The 13,740-nt window shown below is 43.9% G+C and overlaps 1 protein-coding gene across 1 annotated transcript in view; it reads right to left on the bottom strand.

Annotated features, from left to right (window-relative positions):
- NPEPL1 (aminopeptidase like 1) overlaps positions 1 to 10,091 on the bottom strand; it is a 29,376-nt gene extending 19,285 nt beyond the window's left edge. The window contains exons 1-3 of the mRNA XM_070941769.1: positions 9,913 to 10,091; positions 2,777 to 2,962; positions 1,350 to 1,520 (exon numbers count right to left, since the gene is read on the bottom strand). Coding sequence (XP_070797870.1) covers positions 1,350 to 1,520; positions 2,777 to 2,962; positions 9,913 to 10,062 — 507 coding nt within the window. The 5' untranslated portion in view covers positions 10,063 to 10,091. The remainder of the gene's footprint in view (positions 1 to 1,349; positions 1,521 to 2,776; positions 2,963 to 9,912) is intronic.
- Positions 10,092 to 13,740: the final 3,649 nt, after the last annotated feature.

Here is a 13,740-nt window from a genome sequence, read left to right as displayed (position 1 = left end):
GTTAACACCACAAATCATTTAATGTGTGGAGAAATATGCATCACATTGGCCTTATTTTACACTAACTTCATGGAAACTCATCAAAGAAATCTGTCAACATTCCAAATTATCCCCCGTCAGAAAATATATTTATGCCCAATTCAATTACAGCCTTTCCCAACCAGCTCCTCTCCAGATGTGAGCAACAAGGATATCCAGTTGTCATTCATTAGGAGGAAAGGATGGGGATAATGGGTCTTATCATTCAATGTGCGTGCAGGGTATCTATTCAGGAAGTGTGAACTTCTAGATGTAGGATGTTATATTTGAAAAAAGCTTGTTGAAGGTCCTCTTTGCAACCACTGATATGTTTGACAGTCTTTGTATACATTTTAATGTCATTATTCATTTTAATGGTAGGTTGGATCATGCCCTGGTAGAAGAGATCAGGACAGCTGGTCCTCACTTCATGACCACTAGTTCTGTTTAAGAGTGCAGAGAAGAGCAACGAAGATGATTAGGAGACTGGAGGCTAAAACATATGAAGAAGGGTTGCAGGAACTGGGTATGTCTAGTTTAATGAAAAGAAGGACTAGGGGAGACATGATAGCAGTGTTCCAATATCTCAGGGGCTGCCACAAAGAAGAGGGAGTCAAGCTATTCTCCAAAGCACCTAAAGGTAGAACAAGAAGCAATGGGTGGAAACTAATCAAGGAGAGAAGCAACCTAGAACTCAGGATAAATTTCCTGAGAGTTAGAACAATTAATCAGTGGAACAATTTGCCTCCAGAAGTTGTGAATGCTCCAACACTGGAAGTTTTTAAGAAGAGGTTGGATAGCCATTTGTCTGAAGTGGTGTTGGGTTTCCTGCCTAAGCAGGGGGTTGGACTAGAAGACCTCCAAGGTCCCTTCCAACTCTGTTATTCTATTCTAACTTGAGACAGTGCTGAACAAGTGGTAGTCATGACTAAACCTCAAAGTTCCAGCTGTTGCAGAGCCTCCCCAATCATGTGATTGCAGCCTGATCACTTGGCAACTGGCTTGGATTTCTGACCGTAGCTATGTCCTATCATCATGTGATCAGAATTTGAGATTTTTCCTGCCAGCTTCCCAGTTGGAAAGTCAATGGGGAAGCTGGCAGGAAGTCGGACATTGCAGTCATGTGACTTCACCCACAGTGATTGCCTAATAATGGCAACTGGGCACTGCCAAAACTGCTGGCGCCAAGTGGCACAGTCACTTGATGCTGTGTTTTACAACTGCATTGCTTAGTGATGGAAATTCTGCATCCAATTACTGTAGTTAAGTGAGGATTAGCTGTAAATAATTTATTTGTAATCTGAAGAATTCTCTGGAAAATGTCAACTTACTTTCAGCATCTCAACCTCTACTGGGCCGTTGTTTTGCCCAATTAAGAAAAACTCCACAACCACCGTCTTCTTCTCTGTACGTCTAGATGAACTGGAGCGAAGGGTGAAGAGTGGGAAGGCCCGAGCTATGGCACAAGCTGAAGCAAAGACTTCTGAGCGCTCACACACCATCTGAAATAGATAACCAACACTGATTTTTTTTAAAAAAGAAAAAGTACGTTGAACAAGTTTTTACTGAGATAAAAGGAGTTTAATCCATGTTTTTCAAACTTTTTCCCTGGAACCCCTGAATCCCACAAGAACTCAGTGATGTTTTGCGAGAGACAACAAAAAACCAAAATATTAGTTTTCTAACACAAGAGCAATGTTTGTTTGTTTTTTTAAAACCTGGGCAGATTTAAGAAGCATGGACTTCAACTCCCAGAATTCTCCAGCTAACATGTCTGAGCAGGGAATTCTGGGAGCTGAAGTCCACATATCTTGAACTTGCTCTGATAAGAAACCCACTACGTTAGAGCTTTGCCTTTTGGTCAGCAATTCTGAGGATTAAAAAAAAAAAAATCAATGGGTTCTATAGCTTGAAAAAACTTCAAAATCCCTTCTGTCATCTTACACACTTATATTTGGAAAATTACAGCTTTCAGAGTAATTTTCATCAATGGCTTTTGGGTTGCAATGAAGCTGGAGACAATTATTTTGTTCCATTTCTGTTCTGTGTCTCTAGACACAGAAAGCAGGTTAAAAGATTAAAATAAGCAAAGCATTATGACGGATGGCTAATTTCCTAGAAGAATGATACTTGTTTTGTTGTTATGTAGTCCACCCACACAGAGACTAGTCCTTGCTTGAATAGTGACAATTTGTACAATCCATCGGAGAGAAGGAGCACTGATTTAGACTGCAGAGAGACTTACAGCAAACATTCACAGATCTCAGCAATTGCATTTACGCAACCAATTAATCTGACCTGTTTCTGGATTGGCATAATATTCTCGATAAGATAACCTATTGGTCTGGGTTACTACAACACACCATAAAAAACATCTCACTAATATTTTGCACACTACAAAGAGACAATTGCCAGGCCTTTAAATGATATCGCCATGCACACTTAGCGTCAAGAGATATTCACCTCCATTTTAGAAATTAACTACAGCTAGTCCTCATTTTAGCAATCACAATTGGGACCAGCAACTTGGTTGTTAAGCAAAGTGGCCATTAAATGAAACGGCAACTGTGGTTATGATCTTCCTTCAGCTTTCCTTTACTTTACAGATCTGCAAAGATTATCAATGCAATGACTGGTCACTAGGTGATTTTATAAATTACTGAGAACGATCATGAAACGAGGTTGCCCCCAAATTGCAGGTTTAAGAAAAACCACCCCCTGGAAAGCTTTGAGTGCTTTCTCTCCCATCTTCACTTACAAGGATGCATCTCTTGGTTCCTCCAGGCAAGCACGTCCGGATAACCCGGGTCAGGAACTGAGCAGCAGATGGGCTGTTATGTCGACTCACCCGGGAAGGTAAAGCAGCTACTGTGGCATGGTTCAGGTAGAGGGGACAGCTGTCGGTAGGGTTGGGGTTCAAAGTATTTAATGCTGCTTGCCATATCTGAGAACAGAGGGGGAAAATGTCAGGTCTTCTGCAGGCAACTGTTCTTCAAGCAGAACCTTCAGGTCAGGGAAATCCTCAAGGGTGGTCCAAAAAGTCGAGATGACAATCACAACGGTGCACCTGAAGCTCTGCCCGTTGTGTGGTATGTAAAAAAATGGGCAGATCTTCAATTGCACCATTGTGTTGCCTTTTTGGACCATGCCCCAAGGACAGCAATAGCATTTAGGCTTATATACCACCCCACATGTACAGTCAAGGCTATGGTTTTCCCAGTTGCAATGTATGGCTGTGAAAGTTGGACCACAAGAAAGGCTGAGCGCCAAAGAATTGAGGCCTTTGAACTCTGGTGCTGAAAAAGACTCCTGCGAGTCCCTTGGACTGCAAGGCGATCAAACTGGTCAGTCCTAGAGGAGATCAACCCTGACTGCTCTTTAGAAGGCCAGATCCTGAAGATGAAATTCAAATACTTTGGCCACCTAATAAGAAGGAAGGACTCACTGGAGAAGAGCCTAATGCTGGGAAAGACTGAGGGCAAAAGAAGAAGGGGACGGCAGAGAATGAGGTAGCTGGATGGAGTCATTGAAGCAGGCGGCGTGAGCTTAAACGGACTCCAGAGGAGGTAGAGGACAGGAAGACCTGGAGGAACGTTGTCCATGGGGTCACAATGGGTCGGACACGACTTCGCAACCAGTAACAACACACACACACACCCATAGTACTCTGAAGCACTCTCTAGATGGTTTATAATGTATAAGCATTATTTGCATATTGTCCCCAACAATCTGGGTCCTCATTTTATCGACTTTGGAAGGATGGAAGGCAGAGTTCATCCATCAGGATTGAACTCCAGGCTGTGGGCAGCTTGCCTGCAATACTGCATTTTAACCACTGTGCCACCCGGGCTCTAATGGGATGCCCTTGTCTGATCTGTTGGAACTCTTCTTTCTGTGATGCCTGACGTTTTTCCTGCATGGGAAAGACTGATGCAAACTGGCAGGGATAATGGGAGCATTTAAAACTCAAGGTGTTTTTTTAAGTGTACTCTTATGATGGGGTAAACATTCATGCAACCATTTACCAAGTGACAATTTGCTACTGTCATGGGAGATCCTTGTACCAAAAATTAGAAACCATGGGATACTGGAAAGACAGCAATATTCTTTTTCTAGACTGAATGGCTGCCAAATGGGTTTTCCTGAACTCCCAGCATTCTTGGCAATGGCTGGAAATTCTGGGAACTAACGTGCAACATCTGGGAGATATCTAAATTGAAGAAGGCTCCTCAATAAGGTAATTTGCCACTTAATTACCACGTTATTATAAGTTCCTCAATGTAAAACATGCATGCAATCAACAGCAATGTTGTCCTAGGACTTAGGAAGTGGGCTTTTCCTCTAGAATGATATCTCCTCTCAATATTCAGACCACTATAATCCTGCAAGCCTTTAGGCATCTTTTAAGAACTTTACAGGGACGCAGTGGCTCCCTGTAAAGACGCTGAGCTTGTCGATCGAAAGGTCAGCAGTTCAGCGGTTCGAATCCCTAGTGCCGCATAACGGGGTGAGCTCACGTTACTTGTCCCAGCTTCTGCCAACCTAGCAGTTTGAATGCATGTAAAAAATACAAGTAGAAAAACAGGGACCACCTTTGGTGGGAAGGTAACAGCGTTCCATGAGCCTTTGGCGTTTAGTCATGCCGGCCACATGACCACGGAGATGTCTTTGGACAGTGCTGGCTCTTCGGCTTTGAAACGGAGATAAGCACTGCCCCCTAGAGTCAGGAACAACTAGCACATATGTGCGAGGGGAACCTTTACCTTTAACAACTTTTCCCCCCAAAAAAGTTGATGGTGTGGCAATCTGATGGGCAATTGTTGTGGTCTGCCAGCAGCCTGCGGAGTTGGCAGCAGAGTCGGACAGTGAGGAGGCTGGGGAGGAACATGGGCCAGTCCTGGAATATGGGGAAGGCTCGGACAAGGGCTCTGTGTTGGAGGCAGAGATGGGGCCAGGGCCATCTGGGAGTTATGTGCGGACTCCAGAGCCTCCAGAGTTGGACATCAGAGAGATAGAGGAACAGGGGGAGCCTGTTCTTAGTGCGCGCATGCGCAGAACTGCCAGAAGGCAAGAACAGTTAAAACAAAAGGGACGACTCAGGAGTAAGGTTTGGAGATGATTGGCCCCTCCCATAAGACATAAAGGAAGGGCAAAGGCACGTGGACCTTTGCAGGAAGCAATGTTGTGGATGGTGTCGGTTTGTACTTTGAAGCTCCATTTTTGACTCTGTGTTTCCGTGTGGCCTTGCCAAGATAATTGCCAATTAGGTCTTTGGCAGGTAGGTGTTTACCAGCCTTATCCGAAGGACTGCGGCAGACTTCTGTTGGACTATTTATAAACTCTTGGTGATTCAGCACGTGCTGTGAATGAAATTCACAGCCGTTAAAATAAAAAAAAAAGGAGGTTTTGGGACTAATTGTGTGCTTTTTACTATATCAGGAAGCCTAGGTCAGAACAGGTAGTGCTGGTTTTGATTGCAATATGTAATGTTCTGAGTTTTTGTTGCTATTTTTAAGGAGTTCACTGGTTTTAATTGTATGCTACCCAGAGCTGCCTTTGATTTCGGGTGGCTTTATCAAGCAAAATTATACCAATCAACCTGCCTAACAAAAGTGTAGCTGCTCTTATAAGTCCACTGGCTAGCCACTAGAGAAAGGGGACAGCTCTCGGTAATCAAATCAATTGAGTTAACCTACATATAAGGTTGTCATCCCTACTGATCTGAGCCTCCAGAATCTAATTTTTAGAGCCATCAGATCTGTGCTCCATCAGTCCAGTTGACTACAAGATGGCAGCAGAGAGATATAGAAAATTCCAGCTCTTTCCTGCTACCTAGCAGTTGCCTATATATTTGCAGCCCTAAATTTTGGCACAGCAGTCAATGTAGGAATAGCAGTCAACATCACTGCTTCCCATAGCAGTTAATATGGGAAACAGAAATCCCTCATTACCCCCAGTGCAATGGGAGTGTGGGAATTTAAAGGAACCCTTCATTAGTTCCCCCTCTATGGCTGGGGGACTTACACCAGCGAGTCTTAACTTACAGTCCTTCAAAAATGCATGCATGTGTAATCTTTTTCTAGACAATATGAAGATTCTTTTGCATTTAAGCGGCTGCATTCGCACATTATGCTAAGTATAGCTTTTTTTTGGTTAGACTCTAATTGGCTGGGTGAAAGCTAAGCTACAGTCCATGATTCATAAATTGCAATGGCCAAAACTAGACACGATCGCTGTCTTAATACACTGGGTGCATTAGACAAGACAATATTTTAAACCTGGAACCATGGCAGTTTTCAACTGCATGAGCTTTTTCAGAGAAATGGGAAGCTAATATTAGAGAAAGTAAATACTATTAAGGGTAAATTAAGTAAATATTATTAGTAATAGTAAATAAAGTAAATACTAACAGTAAATAAAGTAAATACCGTGTTTCCCTGAAAATAAGACCCTGTTTTATATTTTTTTGAACTCCGAAATAAGCGCTTGGCCTTATTTTTGGGGAGGTCTTATTTTGGGGCACGTGGAGGAAACCAGAGGAAATGGCAGGGACCGACTGCACATGCATTTAAATATTTTTGGGGAGGGTTTATTTACAGGGGGGGGAGCTTAAAAGCCTGATTGGGCTTATTATCAGGGGATGTCTTATTTTCGGAGTAACAGGATACTATTAATAGGGGGTCTGAATAGTTCCCTGAAAAGCTGAGGGCCTATTTAAAGAATCCTCAAGAAGGGGGTTGTTTCAAAAAAGGCCATAGAAAGCTGTCGTTGCTGTTATTATTATTGACTTTAAATTTGTACACCACCAGGATCCCAAAGGCTTTAGTCCAAGATTCAAAACAAGTCTCCAATCATGGGGAGGCCCAGCTGTTGAAAAGTAAATAAAAATAGCTGGTGAAAGTCATTAAAAGGGGGTAGTGTCCTTAATGCAACTGTTGGCACACACACCTCCACAACGTGCTTCTCAAGTGTGTGATATGCTGGCCCTGATGCTTTGTCAGTATTGCTCAACTAGGAGAATACATGCTGATTAATCAAAACAGAAACTGCACGTCTCTCCTGGCTCAGCAGAGCAAATTATGGCTTATGTGGCACTCTGCCTATCTAGTGTTAAAACTCTTGTTGTGACGGATACCTTGTAAACTACCAGGAGACAAAATTGGAAAGAATAGGGTAAGAGTGATTGAACTACGATGACTTAAATGGGCTAATTTAAAGAATGCTGGGATCCATGATTTCTGTGGGGATGAAAATTGGGAAAGCTTCAGTGCCAACATGCTTTCTGACAATAGCCCATAGGTTGCATAGCACAAGGGAAGATGGGAGGGGTGTATTCCCAACTTTTGTCCTGCTTCTCTCTGGCCCCTGTACTCTACTGGCTGGCAGCAAGGCCCAATAGGCGAGTGGCCATTGGCTGCTTTGGACATCTGAAATCTTTTAACAGTGGTAGCTGTTGAGGGGAAAATGAGAAAGCCTCTCAGATGCCTGCTGACAAGGTAAGGATGCTGTGTGTATGTATGTACTGGCGGTGAGCATTTTTCCTCTCCTCATGCTGGCTGGGGAATTCTGGGAGTTGAAGTCTACACGACTTAAAAGCTGCCAGTGTTGAGAAATATTGTTCTATTTCAACTCTATTGTACTGTCAAATGTTTATTTAAAGCTCACCAAAAGGCCAAGCGTGCATGGGTAGCACTCTTCAACTCTTTTCAACAATAATCCTATAAATTGGGCTGAGGGTGATTATTGTTATTTTCAACAATAATCCTATAAATTGGGCTTCCGTGGCTGAGGGTAGGCCTAGTTCAACACCTTGAATCTTAAAAGCTTGAATTTCATACTCCCATTGTGAAATTATAAGAGCTGGAAATTCTACCCGTATACAATAGCAGCTGTATTTGTAGAAATGGCAGTTCCACTGCGAAATTCTGAGAGTTGAAGTCCAAGTATCTTCACAGTGTTGAGGCTGAAAAATCCTGCTGTACAGGTCATCTTCAATTTACCTCAATTTGGTTGACCAGAGTTTCCATTGCTATGCAGGATGGTTGTTAAATAAGTCATGCCTGATTTTAATGGCCTTTTTTGCCACTGTTGTAAAGTGAATCTTGCAGCTATTAAACAAATCCGGCTCCCCCTGTGACTTTACTTGTTAGAAGCTGGCTGGGAAGATTGCAAATGGTGATCCCAGGACCCTACAACAGCTGTAAATAGATGCTACTAGTAGTAGCCAAACACCCAAATTTTGTTCATGTGATCTTGGGGATGCTATGTATGGTTGTAAGTGTGAGGACAGGTCATAAGTTACTTTTTTCATCATTTATTTATTTAATATCTATGCCTATACTTTATTCATGGCCTTTGTAACTTTTAATGATCGCTAAAAGAATGGTTGTAAGTCTAGGATTACCTGTAAGGAAATCCATTCAATTTCCTTCTCAATATAAGAACATTGGGGAAAATGGAATAAAATCTAGAATAGTGTTTCTCAATCTCAGGAACTTTCACATGGATGGACTTCAACTCAGAAAGTTCCCCAGCCAGCATGATCTAAGGGTCCTTTCACAGAACATCTTATATTACATTTATTTTGCTTAACCACATTGATTCAAACACAATTGGCTGAACTCACAAAACACCTTAAACCACAAACAACTCTTTTACTAGGCACAAAGATTAAGTTTACCCAACACCTCAAAGAAGCAAACAACATTTTGGGCCAGCCTAAATCTGTGACTACACATAGCATTACCAATCAATAAGTCTATCTGAAGGCCATTGTATAGCTCTTTTAGGAAGATATGAAAAAGAGGCAGGCAAACACCTGGAAGCTTATGTGATTAACTAGGGGAAAAGGGTTGGGGGCAGGGATAAAGCGCAGGCAGCAGATTGCCACGAGGTTAGCAATTTCAAAATCCATTTAATTCGGAATCTGCACTGACAGCAATGAAGACCAGATCCTCCACATCGGGAATCAGAGCATCGCTACTCCCCATACATTCCTCTCCATCTTGCAAAGCTCTCCATGAGGGCAGAGGGCTGCAACCCCCCCACCCCCCCCCCCCCCCCGGGCACAAAGCTGTTCTACTAATGTAGCGGTTCTCAACCTGTGGGTCGCGACCCCTTTGGGGGTCGAACAATCCTTTCACAGGGGTCGCCTAAGACCATCGGAAAACACATATTTTCAATGGTTTTAGGAATAATTTTATGGTTGGGGGTCACCACCACATGAGGAACATGTATTAAAGGGTCGCAGCATTAGGAAGGTTAAGACCCACTGTACTAATGGAAGTGAATTATCTGTAGCTCAGGGTTGAATTGTGGAGTCTTTGGTGGTCTCGGAGCTTGATTTGCTTTGCAGACATTTCATGACCCAACTAGGTAACATCATCCGTGCCAGTCAACAACACTGGAAGTTTTTAAAGAAGAGATTGGGCAACCATTTGTCTGACATGGTTAGATATGCTTTCCTGCCTGAGCAGGGGGGGGGGGTTGGACTAGAAGACCTCCAAGGTCCCTTTTCCGATTCTGTTTATATTCTATTCTATTCTAGTTTAGTTCGGATAAATGAAACATCTTGCAAGCAAATCACCCAACTTGGGCACCACCGAAATAACTCAGCCCCGAGCAGGGCGCCGGGAGAGGCGCAGGGATTCAACCCGATCGCCGCGGCCGGAGCGGTTCGCGGCTCAGCCTAGGCCTGCCTGGCAGGAGTTAAGGGCGAGGGGAGGGCGACCCGGCTCGAGGCCGGCAGGGCCGCGGCTGCAAGAAGAACGAACGACCGGGGGGGGGGGGGAGCCGCGGCTGGCAATCGGGGGGGGGGGCAGCGCCCCTTCCAAAGGGCGAAGGGGCGTTGGGCAGGCGAGGCGAGGAGCCGATGCCAGCCCGACTCCGCGTTACCTCCTCGGTGACCCTGGGCTGCAGCTTGCCCCGCACGTGAGCCCACGGCAGCCGGTGGAGGTTCTGCAGCTGGCCCAGCACCAGAACCGGGCGGCTTTGCGGGTCCGCCTCGCCAGCGCTGGCCTGGAACTCCAGCTGCACGCTCGCCATCTTCCTGCCCGCGGCGCGGCGGCGGCGGCGGCTCCTCCCAGGCAGGTGCCGCGCCTGCCTCCCGCGGCCGCAAGGAAAAGGACAGCGCGGAAGGAGGAGGAGGAGGAGGAAGAGAACGGGAGGAGCCGCTGAAGGGCCGGCCGGGTTTCCAGGGGTCGAAACAGGCCATCCTGAAATGCCACCGGCCGGCGGCTGCCGCTTGCCTTCTTTGCAGGGGATCGCTGTCAGCGGTGAGGGAGGCTGTTTCCTGAGGGCCCAGCTAGATTTAACTGAAGTCTGGTCCAGCTAGAAAGTCCACAGGTAGGAGAAGCTCCTGGCAAAGAAGAACGTGCTCTAGAGCAGCGTTTCTCAACCTTGGTAGCTTGAAGATGGGTGGACTTCAACTCCCAGAATCCCCCAGCCAGCAGCGCTGGCTGGGGGATTCTGGGAGTTGAAGTCCACCCATCTTCAAGCTTCCAAGGTTGAGAAACGCTGCTCTAGAACAGTGTTTCTCAACCTTCCTAATGCCGGGACCCTTTAATACAGTTCCTCATGTTGTGGTGACCCCCAACCATAAAATTATTCCTAAAACCATTGAAAATATGTGTTTTCCGATGGTCTTAGGCGACCCCTGTGAAAGGGTCGTTCGACCCCGAAAGGGGTCGCGACCCACAGATTTGAGAACCACTGCTGTAGAGGAAGATGCTAGAGTCAGAATAGACCTGGAAGGGACCTTGGAGGTATTCTAGTCCAGTCCCCTGTTCAAGCAAATCCTATACATCGTCGGTCGGAAACAGCAGCACTGTGACTCTCCCTCTCTCCCACCCACCCCTTAATTTTCCCACGGGGAAAATCTGCTCCAAGGTTGAATAAATCCAGATTGAAATCTAGCGAGCTTTCATGGGTGGGTGGGTGTGCGTGACAAAATTCAACTGATGGAGCCTTTCAAATTTTCTGACCAAGCAATCAATCAATGGAACAGAAGTTGCCTTCAGCCCTTGTGGGAGCTTCATGACTGGGAACTTTCAAGAAGAGACTGGACTGCCATTTGTTGTGTAGGCAGGGTCTCCTGCTTGGGCGGGAGTTGGACTAGATGACCTACAACTCTGGTCCTTTTCAACTCTGTTAATCTGTTAAAGTAAGAAAAGGGGAGGAATAAGCCCAGTAGTAGATCCAGAGTTGGAAGGGGCCTTGGAGGTCTTTTAGTCCAACCTCCTGCTCAGGCTTTAAGACTTGTGGACTTCAACTCTCAGAGTCCACAAGTCTTTAAGTTGCCAAGGTTAGAGACCCCTGCCCTATACCATTTCAGACAAATGGTTGTCCAGTCTCTTCCAGTATTGGAATGCCCACAACTGGCAAGTTGTTCCACTGGATTTTTATGCTAAACAAATCAATAAAAGACCCCTTGGATTATTGTTAAAACAAACTGATAGAAGAAAATACTAGATTTTAATGAGCCAATGGTGCTCCCTGAAGGCTAAATGGTCCTCCTATGATGAACTTTAAAGGGGGAGAAGGGAGAAGAAATCAGCTTCTAGTTAGAGTTGAATAGTTTATTTGTACATTACAAATTTCCACATAAATGGATGAAAATAGACTGTACATTGTTGGGTAAAAACAGAGATCCCTTCCGTTACATACACCATAAATACGTTTGATTTGAAAGCAAATCCATCATTGCTTGAAACTTCCGTTGGTCTTACTTGAGCCCCTATGCGATGTATCCAGCTGATGATTTCTCATTCGGGATGATTCTCCTTTATTGGGTTGTATCAAGAGCCTTCATTCTGCGCCCAACCAAGGTTTGGAGTTTTGCTGAAATGCTGTTTGGCAGCAATACACAAAGCGGTGGGGCTGAACCTCTATGGCGGGCTGTAGATTTCCTTTGTAGCTTTAAATTCTGTTTAATCCCAAATACATTCAACCTGAAGCAGGCTGAAGGGAGGACCTTCTGGAACACACCACAAGCATCATTCAACAGTGAACGGTCACAAGAAAGTCAGAGTTACATCTCTTTTTCATCCAATTAATAGTCTCAGTTCAAATCAGGCTGCAACAACCGGTTCTTTGGGTAAAAGGGTGCTACTACTTCTCAGCTTTGGTTTTCCAGTTTTGCAAAGAGGGCAGGTTGTAGAAAGCCCATTTATTTAGGAAATAAAAAGGCTCACCAAGAATAATATTGCCTGAGAGATAAAGCATCCAGCAGTTTTTCTGGAAACGGGGTCTGCTAGAGGACTGCTGGTTGGGGAAGTTGGTACAGAGAAAACATCCCAGTAAATTTTATGCAACAAATCTACCAAAACGGAGAAAGCACCAAATCAGGCAGACAAGAATGATCAAATTCTTTGGCCATTCTTTTGTAAATTGCTAACTTATCTCTTGCCTGACCTTTTTCGGTCCAGTTAAACTACAAGCCAGTTTAGTTTTTCACCAATGGGTCAGACAAAGAATCTTCAGCGTAGAAACCCCCCCCATCCCCCACCTATTTAACTATTGCATTTTAAATAAATAATTTTAAATAAACTTTAAAAAAAAATTCTTCCCAAAGTACAGTGATGCTACATGAAACCATGACCAATGATCACAAGGAATCTCCAAATTGCAAAACCCACCCCTTGGAATGTACATATCTTACACTGATTTGTTCTCATGATTTAAGATTTTTAAAAAGATTTTAGAGAATCTCTGGATTGGGGATAATTTCAAAAATATATTGCAGTAGACAGAAATACAAATGAAACTTCAAAACAGTATTCACAAATAACTTTAGTGGCAGTAACATGCCACCAAATTATATTAACCAACAAACGGTTAGGAAGGTGGCATGAAAACAAACAACTTTTCCTCTTGCAAGAGATAATTTTTTCCTGTAAGTAGAATAGCAGTGATTTTTTTTTTTAGCAGCAAAATACCTTTTTCTTCCAAACATCCAACTTGTTCTATCTACCATCCTCTTTAGAGAACACATTTCTCTCGTGGCTCAATCCTTTTCCATGATTCCCTATTTCCTGGTCCTCTTCTGAGGGGAGAAGGAAGTAAAATCTGTTTCTGTTTCCAATTAATCCAATCTTAATTAAACCCACAGTGAAACACAGATTGCAATAATTATACACGTGTGCATATTTTCAGAGCTAAGCAGGGGGATCTCTAGGTGTAGGCCACACTTGGAAATTTAGAAATTATCCAGAGAAAAGGCAATATACTTTTGAAGAGAAGTGACAGAAGAGTATCCACAGAGCAGTCAAGGATCAAGCTTGACTGGAAGGACATACACATATTGACAGGCATCAATTTAGTCTGGAGCCAAGATGGCCTTTTCCAAATCATGCCACTAGTTTTAAGTAGGTGTTTATATTTTCTCGTTACTAAACCTAATAAAATTGATTAAAGATGTTAATGATCAGTATAAATGGCAGAAGGAGGTTAAGCATGGCCTGCTGAAATTCGTTATTTTGAGCAAATCATGGAGAAACTTAAGTTAACGGATGCTCAGCTTTTCCATGTTTTGAAAGGAAAGAAGTCCAGTATGTAATTGGTATTCTACTTTAGGTGACAGAATAATATTTTCAGTAAATATAAGTGGCCTTTGTTATCCAATTGGAAAATACAGACCAGACTCTGGCAACCATCGCTCGTGGCACATTTTTGTCTATTTTATGCATGCGGCGTAAGGAGCAAATGGATTTTTGCATGTGCATA

The sequence above is a fragment of the Pituophis catenifer genome, unplaced genomic scaffold (genome assembly GCF_029215685.1).
Source record: "Pituophis catenifer annectens isolate HBS135680 unplaced genomic scaffold, rPitCat1.0.hap2 SCAF_3, whole genome shotgun sequence".
Lineage (NCBI taxonomy): Eukaryota > Metazoa > Chordata > Lepidosauria > Squamata > Colubridae > Pituophis > Pituophis catenifer.
Note: the sequence above shows the minus strand (reverse complement) of the source record. Positions and strands in the feature narration are given on the sequence as shown.